Here is a 22,394-nt window from a genome sequence, read left to right as displayed (position 1 = left end):
GTCTCGATCCCTTTATTGATGCACATGGCCTACTAAGAGTCGGAGGTCGTCTTCACTATTCAAGTCTTGCTCAGAGTGAGAAGACTCCTGTGATTATTCCAGGCAATCATCATATTGCAACCCTGCTCATTAGACAGTACCACGAACAAGTTCACCATCAAGGGCGTCTCTTTACGGAAGGGGCCGTCCGTGCAGCTGGATTTTGGATAGTTGGTGGAAAGAGAAAAGTGAGCAGCATCATCTACCGATGTGTGACATGCAGAAGACTTAGAGCTCCAGTAAGCTGCCAAAAAATGGCCAGCCTTCCGGCAGATCGTCTCTCAACAGACCCTCCCTTCACAAATGTTGGCCTTGATGTGTTTGGTCCTTGGAGTGTTTCTGCACGCCGGACTAGAGGAGGCCTCTCACACAGCAAAAGGTGGGCCGTGATTTTTACATGTATGAGCGTAAGAGCCATACATATTGAAGTCATAGAATCCCTCGACACATCCAGCTTTATCAACGCATTAAGGCGGTTTCTAGCAGTTAGAGGGCCGGTCAAAAGTATTCGATCAGACAGAGGCACTAACTTTGCGGGTGCTTGTCAGTCCTTGAAGATACCCTCTAACATCGACCACAATGGCGTCAAGTCTTATCTGTCAGCCCAAGGTTGCTCTTGGACATTCAACCCTCCACATGCCTCCCACTTTGGTGGAACGTGGGAAAGGATGATTGGTCTGGCTAGAAGGATTCTTGACTCCATGTTCCTCCAGCTCAAGGGGAAGCTGACCCATGAAGTGTTGGTAACTTTCATGGCAGAAGTAGGAGGCATCATTAATGCCCGGCCTCTTGTTCCTGTAACAACTGACCCCGACAACTCATTCATTCTTACGCCAGCTGCTCTTCTAACACAGAAGGTAAACTGTGTTCCTGCTCCTCCAGGAGAGTTTGGAGCCGCTGACCTCTACAAGCATCAGTGGAGACAAGTCCAGCACCTGTCCAACACCTTCTGGGACAGGTGGCGCAAGCAGTTCCTTCCAACATTGCAATCACGTAGGAAGTGGCAGTCATCTAACCCAAACATTAAGCCAGGGGATGTTGTTCTCCTCAAGGACAGTCAAGTACAAAGAAATAAGTGGCCACTTGGTCTGGTAACACAGACCTTCCAAAGCAAAGATGGTAAAGTTCGCCAGGTCGAGGTCAAGGTCATCAAGCCAGGAGGAGAAACATTGTTTGTGAGACCCATTACAGAAATAGTACTTCTTCTGGCTTCAGATGTCTAGGTGTTGAACTGTCATTGACAAAGTGTGGTGGCGTTAATCACGCCAGGCGGGGAGTGTTCTGATATCAAAAGTTTTTAAGGTAGACTGTTTTCTTGGATTTGGTAAATGTTTAAATATGCAATTGTAACTCTCTGGTGCCACCTTAAAACCTGTAGTCTGTAATAGGACATGATGTCGTCGGTAAACAGGAAGTAAGTCTGTGGATTAAGGAGAAGGCATGTGCAGCATGGTGGCCTTAGCCAGATAAATCCAGTGGCATCCACATACATCCTATGCCTTTGGTAGCATTGTGGGTATGTATAGACTTGTTTTATATTTTATGTGCATGTATAGACCACTTTCTTTCAAGTAAGTTCATTTTTCTGTAAGTTTAATGATAAAACCAATCTTATGCAGTTTAAGCTAGCAATCGCTTATGGAGCTAGTTAAAGGGGAATGACAAACGAATTGGAGGCATTCATTATAGTAAGACTTGTTAAAATCATAATTTGATGTTTGTATTTGACTTAAAAAGGGAAGTAATTCATATGAACATTGCATGTTGACATATTAAAAAACTGGGTTAATATATTTTCATCGTTATATATGTACATGGTGAATAAGTACAGTGATTATGCCTTGTACTGTTTGTTACAGTTTCACCTTTCCCTGTGTCAATAAACCTGTGAACCGGGAATCGTGTCGTCAGAGTCTTGATGTGGGGAAGGAGTTTAGCTGACTGCCCAACCATAGCAGAGGCAGTACACTTGCATAAAATAAAGGTGTTATCAGCTAAGGTATAAAAACAGTAAGACTTGATGCATGTGTGAGGTGTTGATGCAATAACATCAAGTTAGAAAGCTTCCCTCAGATAGTTAGTAGTGACTGGATGCTGACCTTAATGATCTTGAGGAGGCATATGAATGCTGTATATCTGCCACATGATTTGATGCTAGACCATTTAAGGCTAAACACAAACAGTGACACTTTATACTGAATTCTGTAATGCACAGGGAGCCACTGCAAGGCTGTCAGCACTGGAACAATGTGATCTTTTCTTTTCTTTTTTTGCCCCAGCCAGAAATCTAGCTAAAGGGTTTTGGTCTAACTGTAAATAAATAAGACTGACTGAATAACTCCATATATATGCTAAACTAAAGATGGAAGGCCACACAATATAACCTCATTCTTGCCTTGTTTAGCTGTGGGAAAATATGAAACATTGAATTATTTGAAGCCAGGATACAGGGATTGTGCCCTTGTATAGAGGAGTGATTTCCAAGATTCCCTGGTATATGTTTGTAAATCATCTGAGTTGGAATGAAAAAGACATGTCATATTCAGAGGCAGCATGTACAAAGAAAACAGAACAGGCCACAAAATAGAGTCTCTGGGAACTCCAGATGTCATAGAAGAGTATTTTCCAATGTAGACTGAAAAAGCCCCTTATTTAATATAAGACTGAAACCTGTTTCGAGCCAAACCCTTGACTCCTACACAATGTTCCAAATGCTAAATGAGTAAATCATGATTGACTGAGTAAAAGGTAGCACTCGGGCCCAGCGGAGCTAAGATGGAACAATCACCAGTACAGAAATCACCAGACATTCAGTAGAGTATCATTTATTACTTTTAAAAGAGAAGACTGAGCATTGTGAAAGTCCCTGAAACCTGACGGGAAGGTCTCATAAATTTTGTTCTTGTCTAGAAAAGACAAACGTTGATCTAAAACAACTTTTTTTAAAAATAGAAGTTTAGCTATAAATTACAGTTTTTTGAACAGCTGTGTGGTAAACTGCTGTTTCAGTGACTGCTCAGATATTGTGAAGAATTTTGCATTAGGACAACCCCTACTATACACAGTGTCCAAGAAAAAGGAGAAAAAAAGACACATCTGGTCTGAAAACAGCACAAAACTTCAAACTCGAACTTTGAGCATTAAAAGAAGCTAATGAAAACTGGCAGCACAGTTTTGGACAGATGAAATCAAAATATATTTATTGGACTCAGATGGCGTCCAGCATGGTTGGAGTGGACCTGGCTAGGATTACAACAGCTGGAGGTAGATCTATACAAGCGTTAACCATGCTGGACAGATGACATTTGTACATTTTTCTGTGAACGCAGGTTTAATGCATTTTGAAGTGCAACAATGCATAAAAGATCAAAGATGATTTCTAGTCTCAAGACACTTGAAAAACATAAATTTCCCACACAAAGCAATCATGAAATTGCATTTAAAGGAGAAGTGAAGACTGTCACCAGTCTCCTAAATTAGAGACATAAATCCAGTTGGACGCCTCGGGAGTATTTTAAAGTTAAGCAAAGACCAAAACAAACAAAATAAGAAGCAATTTTCCATTTTCTATTCTGTTTCTTCTGCACCCACACTTGTGTTGCCCTGGCTAATATAAAGCCATTTTAGTAATATTTAGGCTCACATTAGTAAAATATGGTGCTGTAACATAGATTTATGCAGCAGTCCTTCCATGTAAAAGCAGAGTAAACTAACTTACAACTGTGTGCATTAATGTAGTCATACTGCGTGCTTACTGAAGCCCAATATTTAATATTCATTGTCCCTGTCAGCAAATTGAGCACTTGTTGAGCTCCTAGTTCACACAGTTTGCACTGAGTGATTTTTGGTGGTCTGTGCAGCCATTAAGCCCGAGTCAGTTGTTTCTTAATAAATGGTTTTGATGTACTTTATATAAGACCAACTGTGATGATTGTAAGAACTGAATAAAAAACAGTTTAGAGGTCAACATGATCGCTTCGGGAGACTTTTGGAAGTTTTTAGTGGATAAATCATCGCCACTAGGTGGTGTTTTGACAATATTTGCATGCAATGCTTAACAACAGCTTCTTTGTTCTCTCCTAGCTTGCTATTAATCTGCACGCTGTGTTACAACAAGGGTGAAGTAAACGAGGAGGAAGGAACAAATGGACATAATGACGGGCAGGAGAGCGGATCACACTCGAGCAGGTGGAGACGCACGCACGTCACCTCTAGGGGGACTCCTGCGATCATGAATGGGATGGGAATGTTGGACTGGAACTGTCAGTGTGTGTGTGACTGTGTGTGTGTGAGGGAGAGAGATAGAGAGAGGGAGAGAGGAGCGCTGTGAATGTAGGGTCGTAGCTTTGGCTGGGAAGAGAGAAGGCTGTCCTGCCAATTTCGCAGTTTTCCCTTGCTTTCCACAAGGACAGACCCGCATCCGAAGTGTGTCACGGCGGCTGCGTAAAGACCGAAGACAGGGCTAAGCTCCACTGCAGTGTTACGGTTACTCCTACTGGATGTCCACTGGTAAGTACACTGCATGTCTTAAGCTTTGTATTGGGCAACAATGTGAATTTGCTACAGCTCGGCGACACTGAAAAGCAGTCAAAGGATAGAGCCGTGGAAAAGACTGGGAGCAGTTGACTTGCACTGGAGTGTGTTTTGCTGTGATGACTGCGGCGGCGTTGAGCCGCCTGAACTATTCAGCGGGACTGTACACTACTGTACACAGGCGCAGACATCACTTTATTTATGTAATGTGACATTTAACGCGAAGAGGCGAATCAGCCGAGTGACACTTGGCGATTCTGCCCAGAGCGTTTCACCAGCGTCCTCTTGCCCAGTGACCTGTTTGGAGTCCAAACATAATGACGTACGCGTTTATGTTGGGGGAACAGGCCCGGTGTGTAGCCCTTTTACAGCCCTTATCACTGTACAGTAGTCCTGTGAGCTGGATAGCACATTCATCCGATATCAGAGGATCAGCTGCCAAGGCAGAAGTTGCCCAACGGAATGTTTTACTCACGACAAGTTAGTAGAGGCGCTGATGTGTGGCAACCTGCACTTTCTTCTGCAACCCACACACTCCCGGCTGACTCCAGACTATCCGGGTCCAACGCCGTCTCCATGAGATTTGTGGTTAAAGCGGCTACATTTGAACACTGGGAGCAGTGCCTCAGTGGCTACTTAGAGCGTCCTGTTATGTAATGCGCTTCGGCCGACTGCCCCTTATTCAGACACAGCCTGGGCCTACACGTGTAATTGCCAAACATGTTTTCGGACATCAGAATCATGTTAGCGCCGGTGACCGCAGGACTGTTGCTGCTCCGTGTCAATGTGCACAATAATACAGATATTTGCTCGTACGCATCGTCCTAATTTTTAAACGCACGCAGGACGGCTGATTCCAATGTACACATGTGCAATGTACAGATTCGTTTCGTGGTTTATGGCAGATGTATGCCTGCATAGATTGCATTACATAAGAGCCGCATGTCGCAGTCTGACCTGTCGTAAATGTATAAGGATGAGTCGAGGACTAAGGTTGTTTCTGCAGGAAAAATGAAGGTGAAGGGACACATGCTTGCAGTGTGCCAGAGTGGGTCATACGCCAAAAAATTTTTTTAAAAAAATGCACCCAACGTGAAACAGCATGCTAATTACTTTACCAGTTTGTAAATGTTGTGATCAGCTATTAATCTATTATTAAGTAGGAAGGAATTTAATTAAATAATAGTTACTGAAGAGATGGTTTCCCAGCTTGCACCAGTGTGGGTTATATTTAACATATAGTTAAATAGTTATCCTTTTAGTTTTCAGCTTGGCAGCTTTCATGTTAGAGGCTGCTGTTGATTATAAACATGTGTGCACTTCATGCTTGCTCTTCCCACCATTAGTCTTAGCTCTGTCAGCCTGGGAGATTTGCTTAGAGTTTAGAGGTTAGCGCTGTCCTTGACATGTACTGCTACAATCCAGCTATAGTGAGTCATCAAAGCTAATGGGGGAAGCATGGACAATTTAATCTGGACTGGAGAGCTCTTGATCTCTGATGGTGCCCACTCAGTAGGCCTTTGTTGTCAAATAGAGCACACCCATGCCTGCCCACTCAAGATGTTAGGGGCAGATTTCGGTGGCAAAGCATGGCAGAGTGCTAGCCACCAAGAAGTGGTGTTTGATACCAGTTGTGGAAGCCGGCAATCAGTGTAGAGCTGGTTGGAACGGGACTGCATTCTTTGTCATGGTTTCAGGATAAAACTTATGAACGGCACCTGCTGCACGAGGCAGGAATTAGAGGAGGTTCTGCTTTTACAGTTCAGCATTTTGCAGGCAGAACAAAAACATTTGAAAGTGTGGTCCCAGGCTGGCTGAGGCATGGAAAGAAAAGAAGTGGAATGGGCAAACCATACAAAGACGTGCACATTCAGTGGCATAAATAGGCCCTATAACACCAAACATATGTGTAATATGAAAAATGCATACTATTAATGTTAATGCAATCAGGTGATATTCCCTCATGCTTTGTTTGCTTAACAATATCACATGTTTTTTGTGTTTGGTTTTTCATTTGCTTTTACAGGAGAACAGGTGGTTTTTAAAGGCACTCGGTGGTGTATAGAGTTGACACACTGACTGTTTCTACAAAAGAAAGCAACTCAAATGCAGACGCCCCTCTGATGCTTTTGGCCAATTTGAGCTCATGGTGTGTGCTCGCTGGGGTAAACTAGTGGCCTGGCCAAAGAGCGCAGTGTTGCTAAACACAATTAAGCCAACACAGGTGAGACGATTCTCAAATCTCTATATTAAAAGAGATTAAAAGCTTCAAGATCAGTACTGTTTTATGTGAAACATTACCAATTGTATGTTGTGTTTTGTAGGATGTCATGGGCCAGAGACCTCTTTCCAGGCAGAGTGGACCAGCGAAAGACAGCATGGGGAGAGCGCAATGGCAAAAAAAGGAAGGACAGCTCGTCACTATGCAACCCACGTTACATGAGCTGCCTGAGGGACCCGGAGGACTTGGAAACCCCTAATGCTGCCCCTCAAAATTACCACTGTGGGGCAGGCACCAGTGGGAACAATTTTGGCCTGCGCTGTGGCTGGCAGGAAGACCACTATGCGAAACGGATGGTTGGTGGTGGAGATCTGGGTCTAAAGGCTGTGAATCTGGGCTTCGAAGACGGTGAGCTGAAGGGTAGGAAAGAGGAGGAATTAGGACAGTTCTCTGAGGGTAGCTGCAAGACAATGACTGCCGCAGACTGTTGTATGCAGGTCGTGCGGGTTTTTCAATCCAAGAAATTTCAGTCCACCAAGCTGGAACGTCTTTATCAGCGGTACTTCTTCAGGCTCAACCAGAGCTCTCTGACCATGCTAATGGGAGTTCTGGTGGTGGTGTGCGTTGTTATGCTTACCTTCCACTGTTTCCAACCGGAGTCAAGCCTCAGACCTGGCTACATCTCAGTACTGTCTGTGGCCATGGTTGTTTTCCTGGCGATGATGGTGGTGTGCAATCGAAACGGCTTCCACCAAGATTACATGTGGATTGTGAGCTACCTTGTGATCGGGGTACTGATTGTAGTGCAAGTATATGGGATCGTCAGCGTGTCCCCCCACAGTGCATCAGAGGGCATCTGGTGGACAATGTTCTTCATCTACATTATCTATACCTTGTTGCCAGTCAGAATGAGAGCTGCTGTGCTTAGTGGAGCTGTGCTGTCCATCGTACACATAGTCACCTGGTATCTCAGCAAAGACAATAAGGATAAGTTCGGTTTTTTTAAACAGGTAAGTGATGACAATAATTCTAGAATAGATGGAGATATGCATTTATATTTAATTTGATCTTATTTCAACATCCATAGAGCAATTGTTCAGTAGAATATTTATTTCAAAACACTCAGTTTGAGTTACTTTCAAACATCATTTATGTTTTATATTGTATTATTTTTTTCAGTTTTTTACTTTGCTTCCACGTGTGACCGGTGTGTTTTTGCGTTGTGTCTGACAAAGAAAGGTAAAAGAAAGAAAGACCTCCAAGTAAATAACTTGCTCGCTCCAGCTCCTACAACCAAACACAAACAGTGGGGGAGAGGGTTAGCTCAACCCATCACAACTTCCAAGCTAGCCAGAATTATATATTCATGCTAGCATTAACGGCGCCTAAAACACATTTGTGGCATACACATACTACACATTTATAGCATCTAACAAAAACAGGCACAATGATGACAATAATTGAACTAAAGACACACAATCAGAAACATCAGGGTGGCTAAATATACATTATATGTGTGTTGTACAGGGTCTGGAAAGAAATGACACCAACCTCTCCCACAGGGTAATTGTAGAAAAGGGGAGAGGCCAAAGGGGTACACTGTATTTATAGGGTTGCACCAAAGAAGAAGAAGGACAATGAGGAGGGGCTCCAACTGATAAAGAACATAACTACAGGCTTGAAGGTCCTAAAAGTCAGGTATAAACTGGAAAATAAAATTTGTGGTCTAGAACACATTTTGTGTAATTATAACAACATGTAATGTCCGTTACACACGGAGTCAGACATGCTAGTAATTTTTAAAAGTGGTCTTGAGCAATAGTTCTCCAGGATTTCTGAAAGTCTTTGAAAGTTTTATCTTTGGATCGTGGCTGCTTTTTCTCTCACTTACAGTTCAGTCCTTGTACTTGACCACTTTCAGAGGAATGCTTGTTAAGCCACTTAACACTGACCTATGAATCAGTAAAGCATAAAAAGGCCCCTAACTCAAAGGGTGAACCAGTGCTATGTCTAAAAACAATGGCTGGCTTAACAAAAACAAAAAACCATTTAAAGGCATTATGTTATTGCTATCCTGTCACAAAAACACATAAAATGATTTCATATTTCTTTAATGGAATCTATGAAAAATGTCAAAGATAGCACAGATTATGTTTGCACCGACAAGGTGATTCCCCAAAGAGCTATTAGCCAAAAACTTGTCATATCTTGAAATTGTGTTCAGTGTGGTCATAAAAATTGTGAGAAAACTAGAGAATTTCCTGCAGACGAACAATCTCTGTAGGTCAGGAATATGACATTTCAAAAAAAAAAAAAAGCTTGAAGACCCGAGAGATGCACCTGTCCCTTCAGTTAGGATGTCTTGAGCAACAGCTCGCCAGGATTCCCCCCAATATTTTTTCTTTTCCCCCTCTTGAGCTATTACAGGGGGTATCCGGATTTGAACCGGAGACCTCTTGATCTGCAGTCAAATGCTCTGCCACTGAGCTATACCCCCTACACGAGAGCAGTACCGGGCTCCAAACCGTTAGCAGATGATCCCTCAACTGTTCGCCATCACAAATGATCTCAGTGGAAGGGTGGCTGCCAACAAGCTATTCTTAATGAAAAGGCAGAAACAAGGAAATGTCTCAAGGAAAGGAAAGGAAAAGAAACAAGGAGAAAAGGCTGAGGTATGACAAATTGCACAAGAGCTGGCCTGGAATATCAGTGGGAACAGGTCCTATGGCGTGATGAATCCTAGTTACTAGTATGACACTAGCAGCCTAGGAGAGAATTTAAATGTGTGTCTTTGTTCAAAATTCCCCTAAAAATTCACCCTAAAACTAAATTTGTCCCTTAACAAAGAAATATGTCCGAAGCTTTTTTGTTTGGCTTACTCCTATTGGATATCCAATGGTAGTAATGACGCATTTTGCAGAACTCCAAGTTTTTTGTTTTGGTTCAACATCACAATTACGGTAAGTCTTTTTATAAATACATGCATAAACAGGAATACGGTTACATGGACCAATTTCTTTTTTACAGGAAGCCACTGGGGATTTGTTTTCAAAAAGATAGCGACGGTCACGTCCACGTTTTGAAGCTGAGCCAGTATTATTCCCAGTAACTGCCTGTGTATGAATGTTCTTAAAATTTGTGAGTAAACAAGACAAAACATCTCACACTTGTTGATTTGTGTTAGTCTGGGCCCGCTATTATCACGACACAAAGGAGTACAATGTTGTTACTGTACTCATCAGTGGAAACGGCCTACTTTCTCTTTCCATCAATATAGGACAAAACATTTTAAAGGCTCTTAACCACTTTTCCATGTCAAAGGTGATGTACTAAAAGTAGATGCTACTGTAGATCTCAGCAGTTTTCAAATGAGATTTTTAATGAGCTTACATTATGTGCTGTAGGGCAGCTACCAGCAGCTCTTTTGGGGTTTGTAGAAGGTCATCTGGGTTGAATGAGCCCATTTAGCTACACTGTGGAGGAATATCATGATAATGTAGCATGGTGCCATCCAGGCCGCCAGTCCCTAAAACAAGGAGGCTATTGTACTGTAGTAAAATGAAATGGGGTGGGGTGGGATGCTCAGATTGTGCAATGAATTTTATGGAAAACAGAATGATTACTTCTTCATACTGGAAGCTGTGGGGAAAAACAAAACAGGATTAGGCACTTACAATGACTTCAGCTCCCAGCACACTGGAAATATTTCTTCATCACTTTTGTATGTTGGTTCCTTCTGTATGTGCTGTCAGTTACTCATTGATTTTATCACAATTTACACTGTGTTTGCATTAAGTGGATGTGCACCGACTGCACTATTAAACTGTACGTAGTGTTTTGTAAACAAAGTAGACCTCCAGTACAGAAATAGTGGATGTCCTTCAGACCTGCAGCAAACCATTTTTTTTTATCAGCTATTAATCCGAACAACCTTCGTTTCATTAAATTCATGTTATACGCTGATAGATGTCAAAGTCACAGCCAACTTTCCACAACGCCAGTGTGTTTAGTTGTTTTTTATATACACGGAAAATGGACTGGTTCTTATATAGTGCTTGTCTACTCTATGTGAGCACTCACTTTTTTACTACAAGCCTCATTCACACAACTGCTTATTCTATGTCTAAGCTTATTTAATCTCACATTCACACACTTTCTCTTAGGGGTTCGGCGGGTCGGTGGCGTTTAGTGGGTTTGGTGGGATTTGGTGGGGTTCGGTATCCTGCCCAAGGAGACTTTGACATGCAGTCTAGAGTCTAGATTATATCTGCCAAACAGAAGCAAGCTGTTTGAAATTCTTTTGATTTGTAGTGAATCAATCTCACCAACATGTCTTTAATTTGTATTTTTATATTATTGGACTCTACTGGAATAGGTCTGCATAATTAGAGGTCAAAAGACTTCTTTATCCTATATCTTTATTCGCTGATATCCTAGACAGCCAAGAGTCGAGTAGAGAAAATGGTTGAAAACTGTATTTAGAGAACTTTAGGTTCACCTGTTCGCCTCCTTATTTACCGCAAACATCTATCATCAGCCAATCACATGGAAGCAGCTCAATGCTTTTAGGCATGTAGACATGGTAAAGGTGACCCACTGATGTGAAAACTAAGCATCAGAAAGGAAGAAAGGTCATTTCAGTGACTTTGAATGTGGCATGGTTGATGGTGCCACGTGGGCTGAATATTTCAAACCACTGACCTACTGGGATTTTTCATGCATAGCCATCTCTAAAGTTTGAACAACAGATTACTTTAAAAATTGTTGCCTGGTCTGATGAATCTGAGTTTCTGCTGCATGATTTGCTAGGCCCAGAATTTGTCATGAAAATAGTGAGCCATTCTTTATTGTATCAAGTGTTTAGGCAGCTGGGAGGGACAGTTTCAGGAGATTTCAGTTGAGAAATTGTTTTCGGCAATTGTTCTTTGGACTTTTGGAAGGTCTTCCAAAAAAAAAAAAAAAAAAAAAAAGCTAAGGTCCCCTTCAGATCTCAACTGCTCTCACAGTTCTCAGAGTTGTCTTTTCCATTGGTGGCTCTATAGGGGGCATCTGGAATTGAACCAGAGACCACTTGATCTGCAGTCAAATGCTCTACCACTGAGCTACACCCCCTATGCAAGAGTTGCACCTGGCCCTTCAGATGATCTGTAAACTGTTCACCAATGCCCCACCACAAATGGTTTCTTCTTGACATCCACCCTGGTGGTGTAATGATGTGATTAACATTTTCTTGGCACACTTTGGGCCACCTAGTACCCATTGAGCATCTAACAAACACATAACAAGTTTTTTTGCGTGGGCTGTTGCTGGAAGTCACGGTCCCAGAAACTGCAGGAGGAGTGGAGCAGAACAAAGTCCAAGGTGTTTAAAGTCCAGTATGAAGTTACCACTATCTATGATCTATGATTGCTCTGTGTGTCATGGCATGTGCAGCCACCTACCAGGCCTTTTCAGAGCAGTTTTATGGAGATGCTGGTTTCCTTTTCCAGCAGGACTTGGCAGCTGCCCGCAGTGTCAAAATTACTGCTGGTTTGCTGACCATGTCGTTATTGTACTTAATTGGTAAGCCAACTTGCCTGATATTCCATACGGAATATGGTCAAGAGGAACATTAAAAAGATCCAAACTAGAAATAGAGCTGAGCTCAGCAATCAAAGCAGCATGGGCTTCAGTAACACCTCAGCAGTGCCATGAGCTGATCACCTCCAGATCTGATATGGACTATTTTTTTTTATGTTTTTAATTTCTAAAAATAGCTTTTCCCATATAAATGTATTAAATTTAAATAAAAAAAATAGATAAGTTCAAAAACATGTGCGGTCTGACCCTCTGTTACTGTCTTTCTCCACCAGTCATGACTATTAATCAACCAGATGAATGTGCAGCCATTATGAAGAAGGCAATATTGACATAACTCTACTGGTACATTGAGGTTATGTGTTAAGTGCTCATGTCCCAGAGTGTACAACGTGACTACGGGCCCGTTGGTTTGATGTCCTGTTTAGCTCTGGCCCTGGCTGTTGCATTGGTCTTCTGATGATGTCCTGCTACCTTGCCTGAGGGTCTGGACCCTCAACACAACATGTTCCAGTTTTCTAAACAATCAATGGACATCAGACTGTTCCAATCTCTTTTTGGCTTTACTAAACATGGAGGAAATCACATTTTTCCTTCAATTCTGTTGTTGTATAACAGTGTAGCACACTCATTTTTTGCATTTATCATCTCAAATTTATATGGATTTCATGACCAAGATTTCTGTTTTTAGCTTTAAAAAATGACATATTCTTTCATTTAATCAGCTCTCGGGTACTTCTCAGTTGTATGAATATTAAGGAATAACGTTCAGTCTGTCACTGTGTCTGTATCACACAACTAAGCCCTTACAAACCTCGGTTACTCTGCTTCTGGGACCTTATCGACCTCCACCCCATTGTGTGCCTGAGCCGTTTGTATTTTTCCTGCAGAGATATTCATGCAGAATTAGAGCTGAGAAGATGTGAAACCGATGATAACGAGGACAAAAGTGGTCTTTGTGAGGGACCTCCACTATGAAGCAGGAGGGGTGAGGGGTGTGCGGAGGTTACGCTGGTGACAAGGGGACAGACACGGATTGAGAGCATGAAATAATACTAGGCTGACTCACCATGCTTTAAATGAGCTGCTATTCTCTTTTTTTCTCTCTCCACTCTTTTTTTTTCTCTGAGTCATAATTCCATTCTTACAAAATCCCTCTCAGATGGAGTGGCCTTTTATTTCATAGCCGACAGAGACTGAGCTCACCCTACTCATGGGGATTGCTTCCATCCATAGATCTCCACATTTCACTGTGCTCTTCTGCTCTGAAGAGCCTCCTGAGACAACTACAAAGAGACAAAGGTGAGACTGTTTCAGGAAGAAGCAAGTTGTGCCGTTGCCCTGCAGATTCAGGGTTCAGGTGAACTTCTGTCAGTCTTACAGGTAGTGCTGCCTGTTAAGATTTAAAAAGACTGTCTGCACAACATTTGTGCAACATTCTCTCAGGAATGTGTTGCATAATTTTTAGGCTTTGTTCATTGTGTTTTGTTGTGGCTCAAAAGGCACTTTGGACATCATTGGTTTCCTTTTTCTCACAAATCACTAACATTTCATTGCTTTGTCCTTTTTAATTAGTTTTCGAACGAGGAAGAAGCATAGCATCTCAGAACATCAGATTTATTATCCAACTGACGATTTCCAAATTAAACCAGTGCCTGTGAGAGATTAACAAGCTGTATCCCTTAAACTCTAAAGCTTCTCTGTCAGTTAACAAATAAGTTATATATGTTAGTCCTCAGTGATTAAGCTGTTCTCATAATAACACGTTGTATCGCATCCATACATTTTACTTCAGAACAGTTCAGATGGCTTAATTTGTCTTCACTTTTATTGCTCACAGTTACTTTTTTCTTTAAAAGGCTTTGATGTGGATGACATGCTGTCTGAGTTCGGCTCAAGTTGTTGGAAACTCTTCTTTGATATTTGATGGGTTGAAATCCCTTCCGTGTATTAACTTGGCAACTGAAGAGTAAATGTATTATTTCCTCATCTTCTGCTTACTGGGTTTTTCCACGCTTCATCCCTTTAACTGGGTTTGGTGTGAAGTCTGTTATGAGAACTTATGTGTTGTGCAAGCTGTTTCATTCCCAGGTCTTCACATCTGCTGGCGCCAAATATAAATGATCATTTCCTGTCAGTATTAGTTGTTGTGATTGGCCTTTCTGACATTTCTGTTCGGCTACTGGATACTTAACATTATAATCTCAGATCCCTGCTCTAGCGTGTGGACATGAAAAAGAGAGAAACACAACTGTAGTTTTCAATAAAATTGTGCAATAATCAAATAAGTTTGGGGGTTTAATTCAATTCAGCTTTATTTATATAACCACAACAATAGCCGCCTCAAGGTGCTTTATGTTGTAAAGTAAAGATAATAATACAAAGAAAACCCCAACAATCAAGCGACCCCCTATGAGCAAGCACTTGGCAACAGAGGAAAGGAAAAACTCCCTTTTAACAGGAACAAACCTCTGATTGATCGGACGGGGCAGCTATCTGCCGTGAGACAGGACAAAAAGACATACTGTCGAAGAGAGACGGAGATTAATAATAACTAATGATCAGTTGCAGATTGGTGTAGAAAAACAGAGAGTGAAAAGAGTCAAGTTAAGATTATAATTTTAGCTCATAGTGCTGAGCACTTGCTTGGTGGTTGAAAGTAAGTAACAGCTGGCATTATTATAGCCATACTCCGTATGGGAGGTCATGTTCCTTATTCTACCATTGTTTCATTGGATCAGTGTTTCCAAGATCTATGATTGTATTGTATTATATGTGGGTCGAGGCTACACATTTTCATTTGTTTGCAGAAACAAACAAATATTTCCATAGACAAATACCAACTCTTTCACAGAGCAGTGGAAGCTGTGAAAAACACTACCCCTTGACACATCAGCACAACCAGTCTGCACTCTGCTGATTGTGTGGTGATCCGACACCTGAGGAAGAACCTGTTTCTTTTGCCAAATTGCTTTGGGGTCGGCGAATGTGGGAGTGGTGGAAACACACTGATCCTTCAGCTTAACACTGGTGAAATTTGTCAATGAAATGTTGCAAGCATGACCGAGGCATGCATAATGCATTTATGCCAGAACATTTGTGTTGCATAAGAAAATCCAAAAGCAGCTACAACTTCAGCTACTTTAACCCTTTGAATTATGACGGGCGCTATGTCTGATATTCACGTGTAGGGAACAGCCTCTGCTCTCTGCTGCTAAATGAAAATTATAGAGATCGTCTTGAATTTAGATGGTACCAGCTGTGATGCTCGGATGTTCTTGAGTCATCGGTTCAAAAATATTACACATTACACATTTGCACTTAAAAATACAATACAAGTTAAGTACAGAAAAACAAAACAAACAAAGAAAACCCCAAAACAAAGTTAGACATGGATGTAAAGTCAGTCAGTGTCCCCATAGCTCTGCCACTTTATTCAGTCAGTCAGACTGCATTTTTATTCACGCATGATCATGAGACAAATAGAGATATGTATTGTTGCCAAAGTCATTAAAACATTAAACATGTCAGCAGTATGACCCTGTGTAAATAACTATGAGATTACATCATTTGAAAATGATCAGACATGGTGAAAGATTTCATTAAAGACATAGTGAGCATGACTTCAGTATGTGTTCATGCATAGGATACCAACACTTTTTACACCACTCTACTATTTGCTGCTGTTCATATACTTAAATGAGCAGCCAGAAAGACTTAAGCCTTCATTTTCAGCCTGAGCTGTTTGGAGCCAATCGCATGTCCAGTATTACATACGTGTTTTACAGTCATAGTATTGCACTTACTGCATTGGCCACAGTAAGTGCAATACACGATCTGTCTATCAGCTTCACTTGCAGGCCTCGGAGCGCCTCCCTCCCTTTGCTGCTGTCAGATGGTGAGAACTCATCGTCAGGTACTTCACCTCCCAAACAATTCAGTAGCTGAAATAAAAGACCCCACCCGCCCACCCCTCACCCCCTTTACTCCCGACGCCACCCTATCAGAGAGTGAGGAAGTTGTGACTCATCCAGTTATTGTATTACAGCCAAAGGCAACAATGCGAACCCGGATAATTTTTATCACCATGGGTGGGAGAAATTAGGATTGACAATAAGTGAAACATTACTGTTAAAATACAGAGAGTGATAAGGGAAATAATAGCCAGGCTAATAATAGCTGTGTGAGTCAGGCAGGAGGAAGTGCAGGCTTCTAATAACAGTTCATGGTTTACTAACAACTTGGCTCCCTGCAAAAGTAAATACAGGGATTTGAAGCTGAACTGCCATGGCTGACAGCCAAGAGATATATATTAGGAATCCATTAGTGGTGTTAAATGTGCATCTGTGCGGCATGTATGCCCCTAAGCTTTTAAAGGCGGTTTTACTCTGGATATTGTTGAGTGCAGTACCGATCCCAGTGTTCGTGACAGGAAGGTGAATGGGTCTCTGTCAAAGGTCACAGTTACACTAGCCAACTGTCCTGTTATCCTGGCTAACTTGGTTACAGTTACAAAACTGTAACAGAGGCGACATATGTCAGGCTGGAGTGAGGAGGTACTGATAGGGTGAAGCTGTAATAACATGTTTGCTATCAGTGTACAAATAGGCAACACCTTCTTTCTAATAAAATAGGAAGAACACATGTCGAATGTAATAGACTACATAGATCCTCATTTATGCGCTGTGCTGTGCAATACTGTGTTCCAGCTGACCAGAGCAGATCTTTTAGCTCATGTCATCCAGTGTGTATAGATTTTTTTTAGGTTTAAATGACTGGGCCTCTGAGTATGCTTTTTTTCACATTTTAAGTGAATGTCATCAGATATAATAACAATACCCCAGGCCCATGATTATAATTCACATCATCAGATTTAATCCAAATCAAGGTGAGCTCTGTCTTGTGTTCGTGCAAAAAGCTCAGAAAATATATGTTTTATGCTACGTTTCTAGTTTAATTATTATATAACTTCTGTGAATATGGAAGATAAAATAAACAGTCGCTTCCTGTTGAAATGGACAGAGGTGACCAGGACATTTCTTGTTGTACATTTCTTTGCGTTTCTCTAAAATTGTATTTACTTATACATCTATTCTCAAATTCTGAAACGATGCTCATGTTTTAGGCTTCATAAACGTGCCACATGGCATTTCCAGAAATCAGCCCAGGAGGCAAATGTCTTACATGCATGCATGAGTTCAGTATCAGCTCATCCTTGACCGAGCAAGTGGTGAAAGACAAGTCTTCACTGTTTAAACTATAACCTGTTCTTGTCCCAGTATTGATCTGCATACTTAGTAAAAGCCAGCGGTGTGTGATGTTGTTGAGCGAGAGCAGGGCGGGACAGTGGGCGAGCACATGCTTATATAACTGAACAGTTAAACTGAACTCATGCGTGTTTAGTTTGACCTTTGTGCACATTTATTTTAAAGTTGTTTAATGTTTCCCCCTTTTAATTCTCTCACTCCAGCCTAAAGACAGTCTTACCCAAAAAATAACAAACTTACCATGTATTACACAAACACGGTGCTCTGGATTTGCACTACAGAGCCATTTTCCTTCTTTTGAGCAATGCCTCGATATTAATGTTACATTGGTCTCTCTAGAGATGCAATGGCCTTTATGTTTTACATTATGTGCAAACAGAGATGAAATAGAAGCTCGAGCGGGAATTCCTGGATGTTCAGCTCATACTCACACACTTCAAGGTCTGACCTCTGTCACACAGCTCAGTCTTTGGGAGGAGGAAAGTGAACTGCCGGTTGGTTGGTTGGTTGGATAGTCTAATTGTCAGATTCTGTGTTCCTTCAGCTGCCGTGTTTTAATTGCAGCTGTGCCTGTGAGGGTCTGAGCAGGCAGGAAGTGGAGGGTTAGCAAGGACACAGCTGGAAAGCTGGAGAGGGTTGAGTCTAGTTCTACACACTGACCCCAGACCTCTGAGCAACGGAGACACACAGCAGCTTGTGTGATTTGAACCACAACTTGGAGCTAAAATTCTTTTACGTAATGAGTGATAATTCAGTAAGTAAATGAGAACAGCAGTTGTTATGGTAATGTTGACAAAATGTTTACAAAAAAGAGGGGGGGGGGGGGGGGGGGCTTTGTGTGATCCTCTGCTGAATTTGTGAGTTTGCTCAATTACCAAGAAATGAACAGTCTCCACTTTTTATGGTCTTTAATTTTTATTAATTTGACTGCATCTTTAAATTGAATTTAACTTCCAGCACCGATGAGGCCATTTACTTGCTCGTAACACTTCTGAACTTTTATAGAGACAGAAAATCTTGGGGAAGAGAGGAAATGGGGGGCAAATAAAGGGTCCTGGAGCAAACCCAAACTGGAGATGTTACATGATATAATTTTTTTTAACAAAAAGGAAGTAATTGCTAAAAGTTGTGTGTCTGCTATTCTTTGTTGAGGGAACATCAATGTTCTCATTAACCACTCACTTCTTATTTGTGTCCAACTTTACCAATCCATGTGTCTCTCGTTTACTGTTATTTTTTCTTTAAAATCGTTATGACTTTACTGACTTGATATCACTTGCTGTCTTAGACTTTCTTCATGTCTGTCTTGAGCTTCCATAGATAACATAAAGTGGCAAAAGAAGATTAGTGTAATTACGGCAAGCTACTTGTACTGTATGTTTTACTCAACAAGGAATATTATCTGGTAGTTTGTAGTTCAGCCTGCTAACAGTAAATTGAAAATGAGGGACAAACAAGCTTCACAGTGTTTTGATTTGTGGAAAAACTTGTTGGTATTAAAAGAAGTGAGCGGGTAGTTTAAGCTGGCGGTTAGTTTGTTATAGTAATTCCAGGATAGCTGGGAGATTTTCCACGTGTTTTATTTTCCTCATGTAAGTATTAATTCAGGATCTGTTTATCTGGCAGATGTGCGGCCTGGGTCCAGCTCTATTTAGCTTCGCGGAATTTGCTTCAGCGTTTCACAAAGATTACTCCGTGGCCTCACTGGTTGCCTGAGACCAATTTTGGTTTGGCCGGAGTCATGACAAAAACAAAGCTCAGATTCCAGATGGCAAGAGCCCAAGATGGCAAAGAAGGCACCCCCACCCTTCAGCAACATCTGTCTTTATAAGGAATAGCATCCTTCTTAAATGAGTAATTACACAGTTTAGTGACAGCTGATTAGATCAGGTGTAGGCAAACAAAATGGGACAGTATTGTCTATTTTTACTACAGTGGTACTACATGTTGTTTTGTGTTTTTGCAGGCTATGATCAGCAGCGTGTGACTGGGCTCTGCCATTTATCTTTGTAAGACATTTTGAAAAGCTCCAGATGCCTATCAGAGGTCATGTGCTGGAGTTTAGTCCCCATGTCAACTGCAGTCAGTGTCCCAAGTGTTGACTTATGGGATGTAGCACTTTGGCCTTTTAAAGTTTAAGCTTTTTTGCTCAGGGTTAGTGAAATATCTGAACTTTTCTTTCAGGCTTTTTAGATACAACTGCATGAATCCAAGCACCGACCAAAAGAAAAGCGCCTTTAACCAGCTGGCTTATTTTAGTATCTGTGATTGACAGGTCCTAGTTTTTAGCTACCCTCGGTGTATTGTCCATGATTATAGTTACAATTTAATATGACCACTCTGTGGTTTACTGTTGCCTTCACTTAGCTAAAAGAGCAAAAGTAATGCCTGTACAGTGTAGATGTGCTGTCAAATGCCACAAAACTTTATTTTATTGATCAGAAGAACTTTTATCTCACTTTTATCTCTTTTTGTTACTTTTTATCTCTTAAAAAATGGATAAGGATGTTGTTGTCATAACTCGATCTGGGCACATGTGTGTTCCAGCATGCTTGAGCATGAGGGAATTGTCCAGTGGGATATTATTAAAGATAGAATGGATTTAGTGTGTGTTTGCCAAGCAGAGATCTTTTCCATCCCCATTCCCTCATTTGATTATTAGCATGCTATCCTTTTTTCTTTTTTTAACTTTATAAAGCACCTTGCTGTGAACCGCACCTTATAAGCCAATGTTTGGTCTCCTTTTAACTTCACCGCCAAAAGTGCCTGCCTAAGTAGATGTGTAGGCAGGCTCATCTTTAAGAGCCAAAAGTCTGCAGGAAAAATGGTCAGGAGGCATCAGTGGAATATACTCTAAATCCAGATTAGTCGTTATAAAGAGACTGGCTCAGTGTTAATGGAGAGAAGCTGCTTTTCTGTCTTCACTGTTTAGGCAGGGTAGTGTCAGCCTGGGGTCTGTGCTGAGTTCTGGGTGATATGAGTGCAGCAGCAGACACAACAAGCTTCAGGATCAAAGAGCTGCCAGTCCAAAAGGACTCACACACACACACACACACGCTCACGCACAAGATTTATTCAAAAGTCTCTGTGAATGTGTCTGCCTCTAATCTCTAAGCATATAAATTGGCATTAATACAAGCTTTGTTCATCATGTTTCTTCACACTTCACTTTCACTCATTTATAGCTATCCGGCTGTTATATTGCACTACCCTTCTACATGCAGTCAGTAGGTTTTAATAGTCCTGAATGCCTCGTCCCCTCTTGCATTTTAAGGCTTTCGCAAGCTTCAATAAATGCTGCACATACATTTGCACCCTATTTGCAAATAAATGCCTATCCTCGCTATCCCAGCACATCATTGCACTGAGAGTCTTTATGCGTGCATAGCCAGACTATCAGTTAATTTCTTTTCTAGGAATAATATATGGATTAAAATTGCTCACATGGAAAGCTCGAATCTCTGAAACATGTGCATTGTTGAGAAGTATGGTCAGTTAGTTGCAGAAGGTCCTGTATCTTAGAAGGGCCACTTAACAAAATGAACCAAATTTGCCTGCCACTGTCCTTTGGTAATGGTGTTATGTTTCATTTCAAGCACAGGCTGTTAGATTATCTCTGCCTTGTCGTGACAACAAATAGTAAGCTCTTGTGTATACACTGTAAACCTTTATGTGGGGACAGTGGCAGAGGATCTGCCATCACTCTGCAAGCGTGAGGGTTGAAGTGTGGATGCTAGCGCAGTGATGCTTTTTGAAAAGGCGGAGACACATCTTTAAAAAATGCAGTGAATGTACATATACAGATAATCAGCCCCTATCTCCAGTTCAGCGGCTCTGTTCCGCCAACTGTCTGATAAAGACACATTACAAGCATGCACAGAGAAACACACTGGTCTGGCGACATACCAGCCATGGCACAAAGTTTTCAAATCTTCAAGTTCACTGAGAGTGTTGTCTTTAAGACAGATTTAACATTCAGGCTTTAGTGTGTCCAGTGCGTGCATGTCCTGTTCTCATTATTGATGATATCATCTTCAGAGGAAGCACCCTGGGCTGTGGTCAGAGGTCAAGTGACTTTCCCAGGCTGGAGTGTGTTTCTGAACATGGAGGGGACGTGTGTTTGTGTGTGAACGTGCATGCCCACGTGTTTCTAAGCTGAGGGGAAGTCCAGAGCTCAAGGCATCCATTTCTGATCTTCAGTCTTGGCTGTGGACTAGTGAGAAAAGAAATCACTAACAGACTCAAACGCTGGCTTACGGCACGCATCCGAAAACACAAAAAGTGAGTGGAGTAGCACAGAGGAATGCCTTTAAGGTCAATGACCCCACAAAGTTAACTGCACACGATAAACTTAATTTACTCAAGCCACAGATAATGTTATACAGACTGTGCAGAGCATTCTCAGAGCCTCATTGTTAAACTTAGTGGGTACACACAAGGAAGTTACAGTAATGGATCTGTCTGCTTCTATCTGAAGTTGCGCATTGAGATAGACTACCGCTTGCATAAAAGATGTTCTGTCTCTCTGCTTTGTACTATTTGCCAGGAGATTTTAGATTTTAACAAAAGTCATCTTTTGAAATGCTGGAATAATCTCCCTGTTTTTGCCTTTTAATTGGATTCAGCGCAATAAATACAATATTGTTGTTAGCTCTTAAGAAAAAAAAGCTGGAATGACACAATCCTCCCACGTCTCCACTGATTCATAGCATTAAAAAGTCTGGGCTTCCTCTCTGCCATTAAGAACAAGTGTAAAA

At 41.5% G+C, this 22,394-nt stretch overlaps 1 protein-coding gene and 2 non-coding genes across 6 annotated transcripts in view; 1 reads left to right on the top strand and 2 right to left on the bottom strand.

Annotated features, from left to right (window-relative positions):
• Positions 1–22,394, top strand: part of adcy6b (adenylate cyclase 6b) — a 41,755-nt gene that overhangs the window by 5,292 nt on the left and 14,069 nt on the right. Inside the window, exons 1-5 of one of the 4 annotated variants that reach the window (XM_085394646.1) lie at positions 1,320–1,555; positions 1,899–2,038; positions 4,123–4,548; positions 6,599–6,796; positions 6,897–7,803. In XM_085394646.1, coding sequence (XP_085250772.1) covers positions 6,898–7,803 — 906 coding nt within the window. In that variant the 5' untranslated portion in view covers positions 1,320–1,555; positions 1,899–2,038; positions 4,123–4,548; positions 6,599–6,796; position 6,897. Of the gene's footprint in view, positions 1–1,319; positions 2,039–4,122; positions 4,549–6,598; positions 6,797–6,896; positions 7,804–22,394 lie in introns of those variants that run through there. The other 3 variants (XM_085394647.1, XM_085394644.1, XM_085394648.1) reach the window with 3 other exon arrangements.
• trnac-gca (transfer RNA cysteine (anticodon GCA)) lies at positions 9,219–9,290 on the bottom strand. Its single transcript has one exon. It is a non-coding gene; the product is annotated as a tRNA-Cys (tRNA).
• trnac-gca (transfer RNA cysteine (anticodon GCA)) lies at positions 11,834–11,905 on the bottom strand. The gene has a single exon. It is a non-coding gene; the product is annotated as a tRNA-Cys (tRNA).

Source organism: Rhamphochromis longiceps, linkage group LG20 (assembly GCF_057381845.1).
Source record: "Rhamphochromis longiceps isolate RC_006_pf linkage group LG20, R_longiceps_female_GT1.1, whole genome shotgun sequence".
Taxonomy (NCBI): Eukaryota; Metazoa; Chordata; class Actinopteri; order Cichliformes; family Cichlidae; genus Rhamphochromis; species Rhamphochromis longiceps.
Note: the sequence above shows the minus strand (reverse complement) of the source record. Positions and strands in the feature narration are given on the sequence as shown.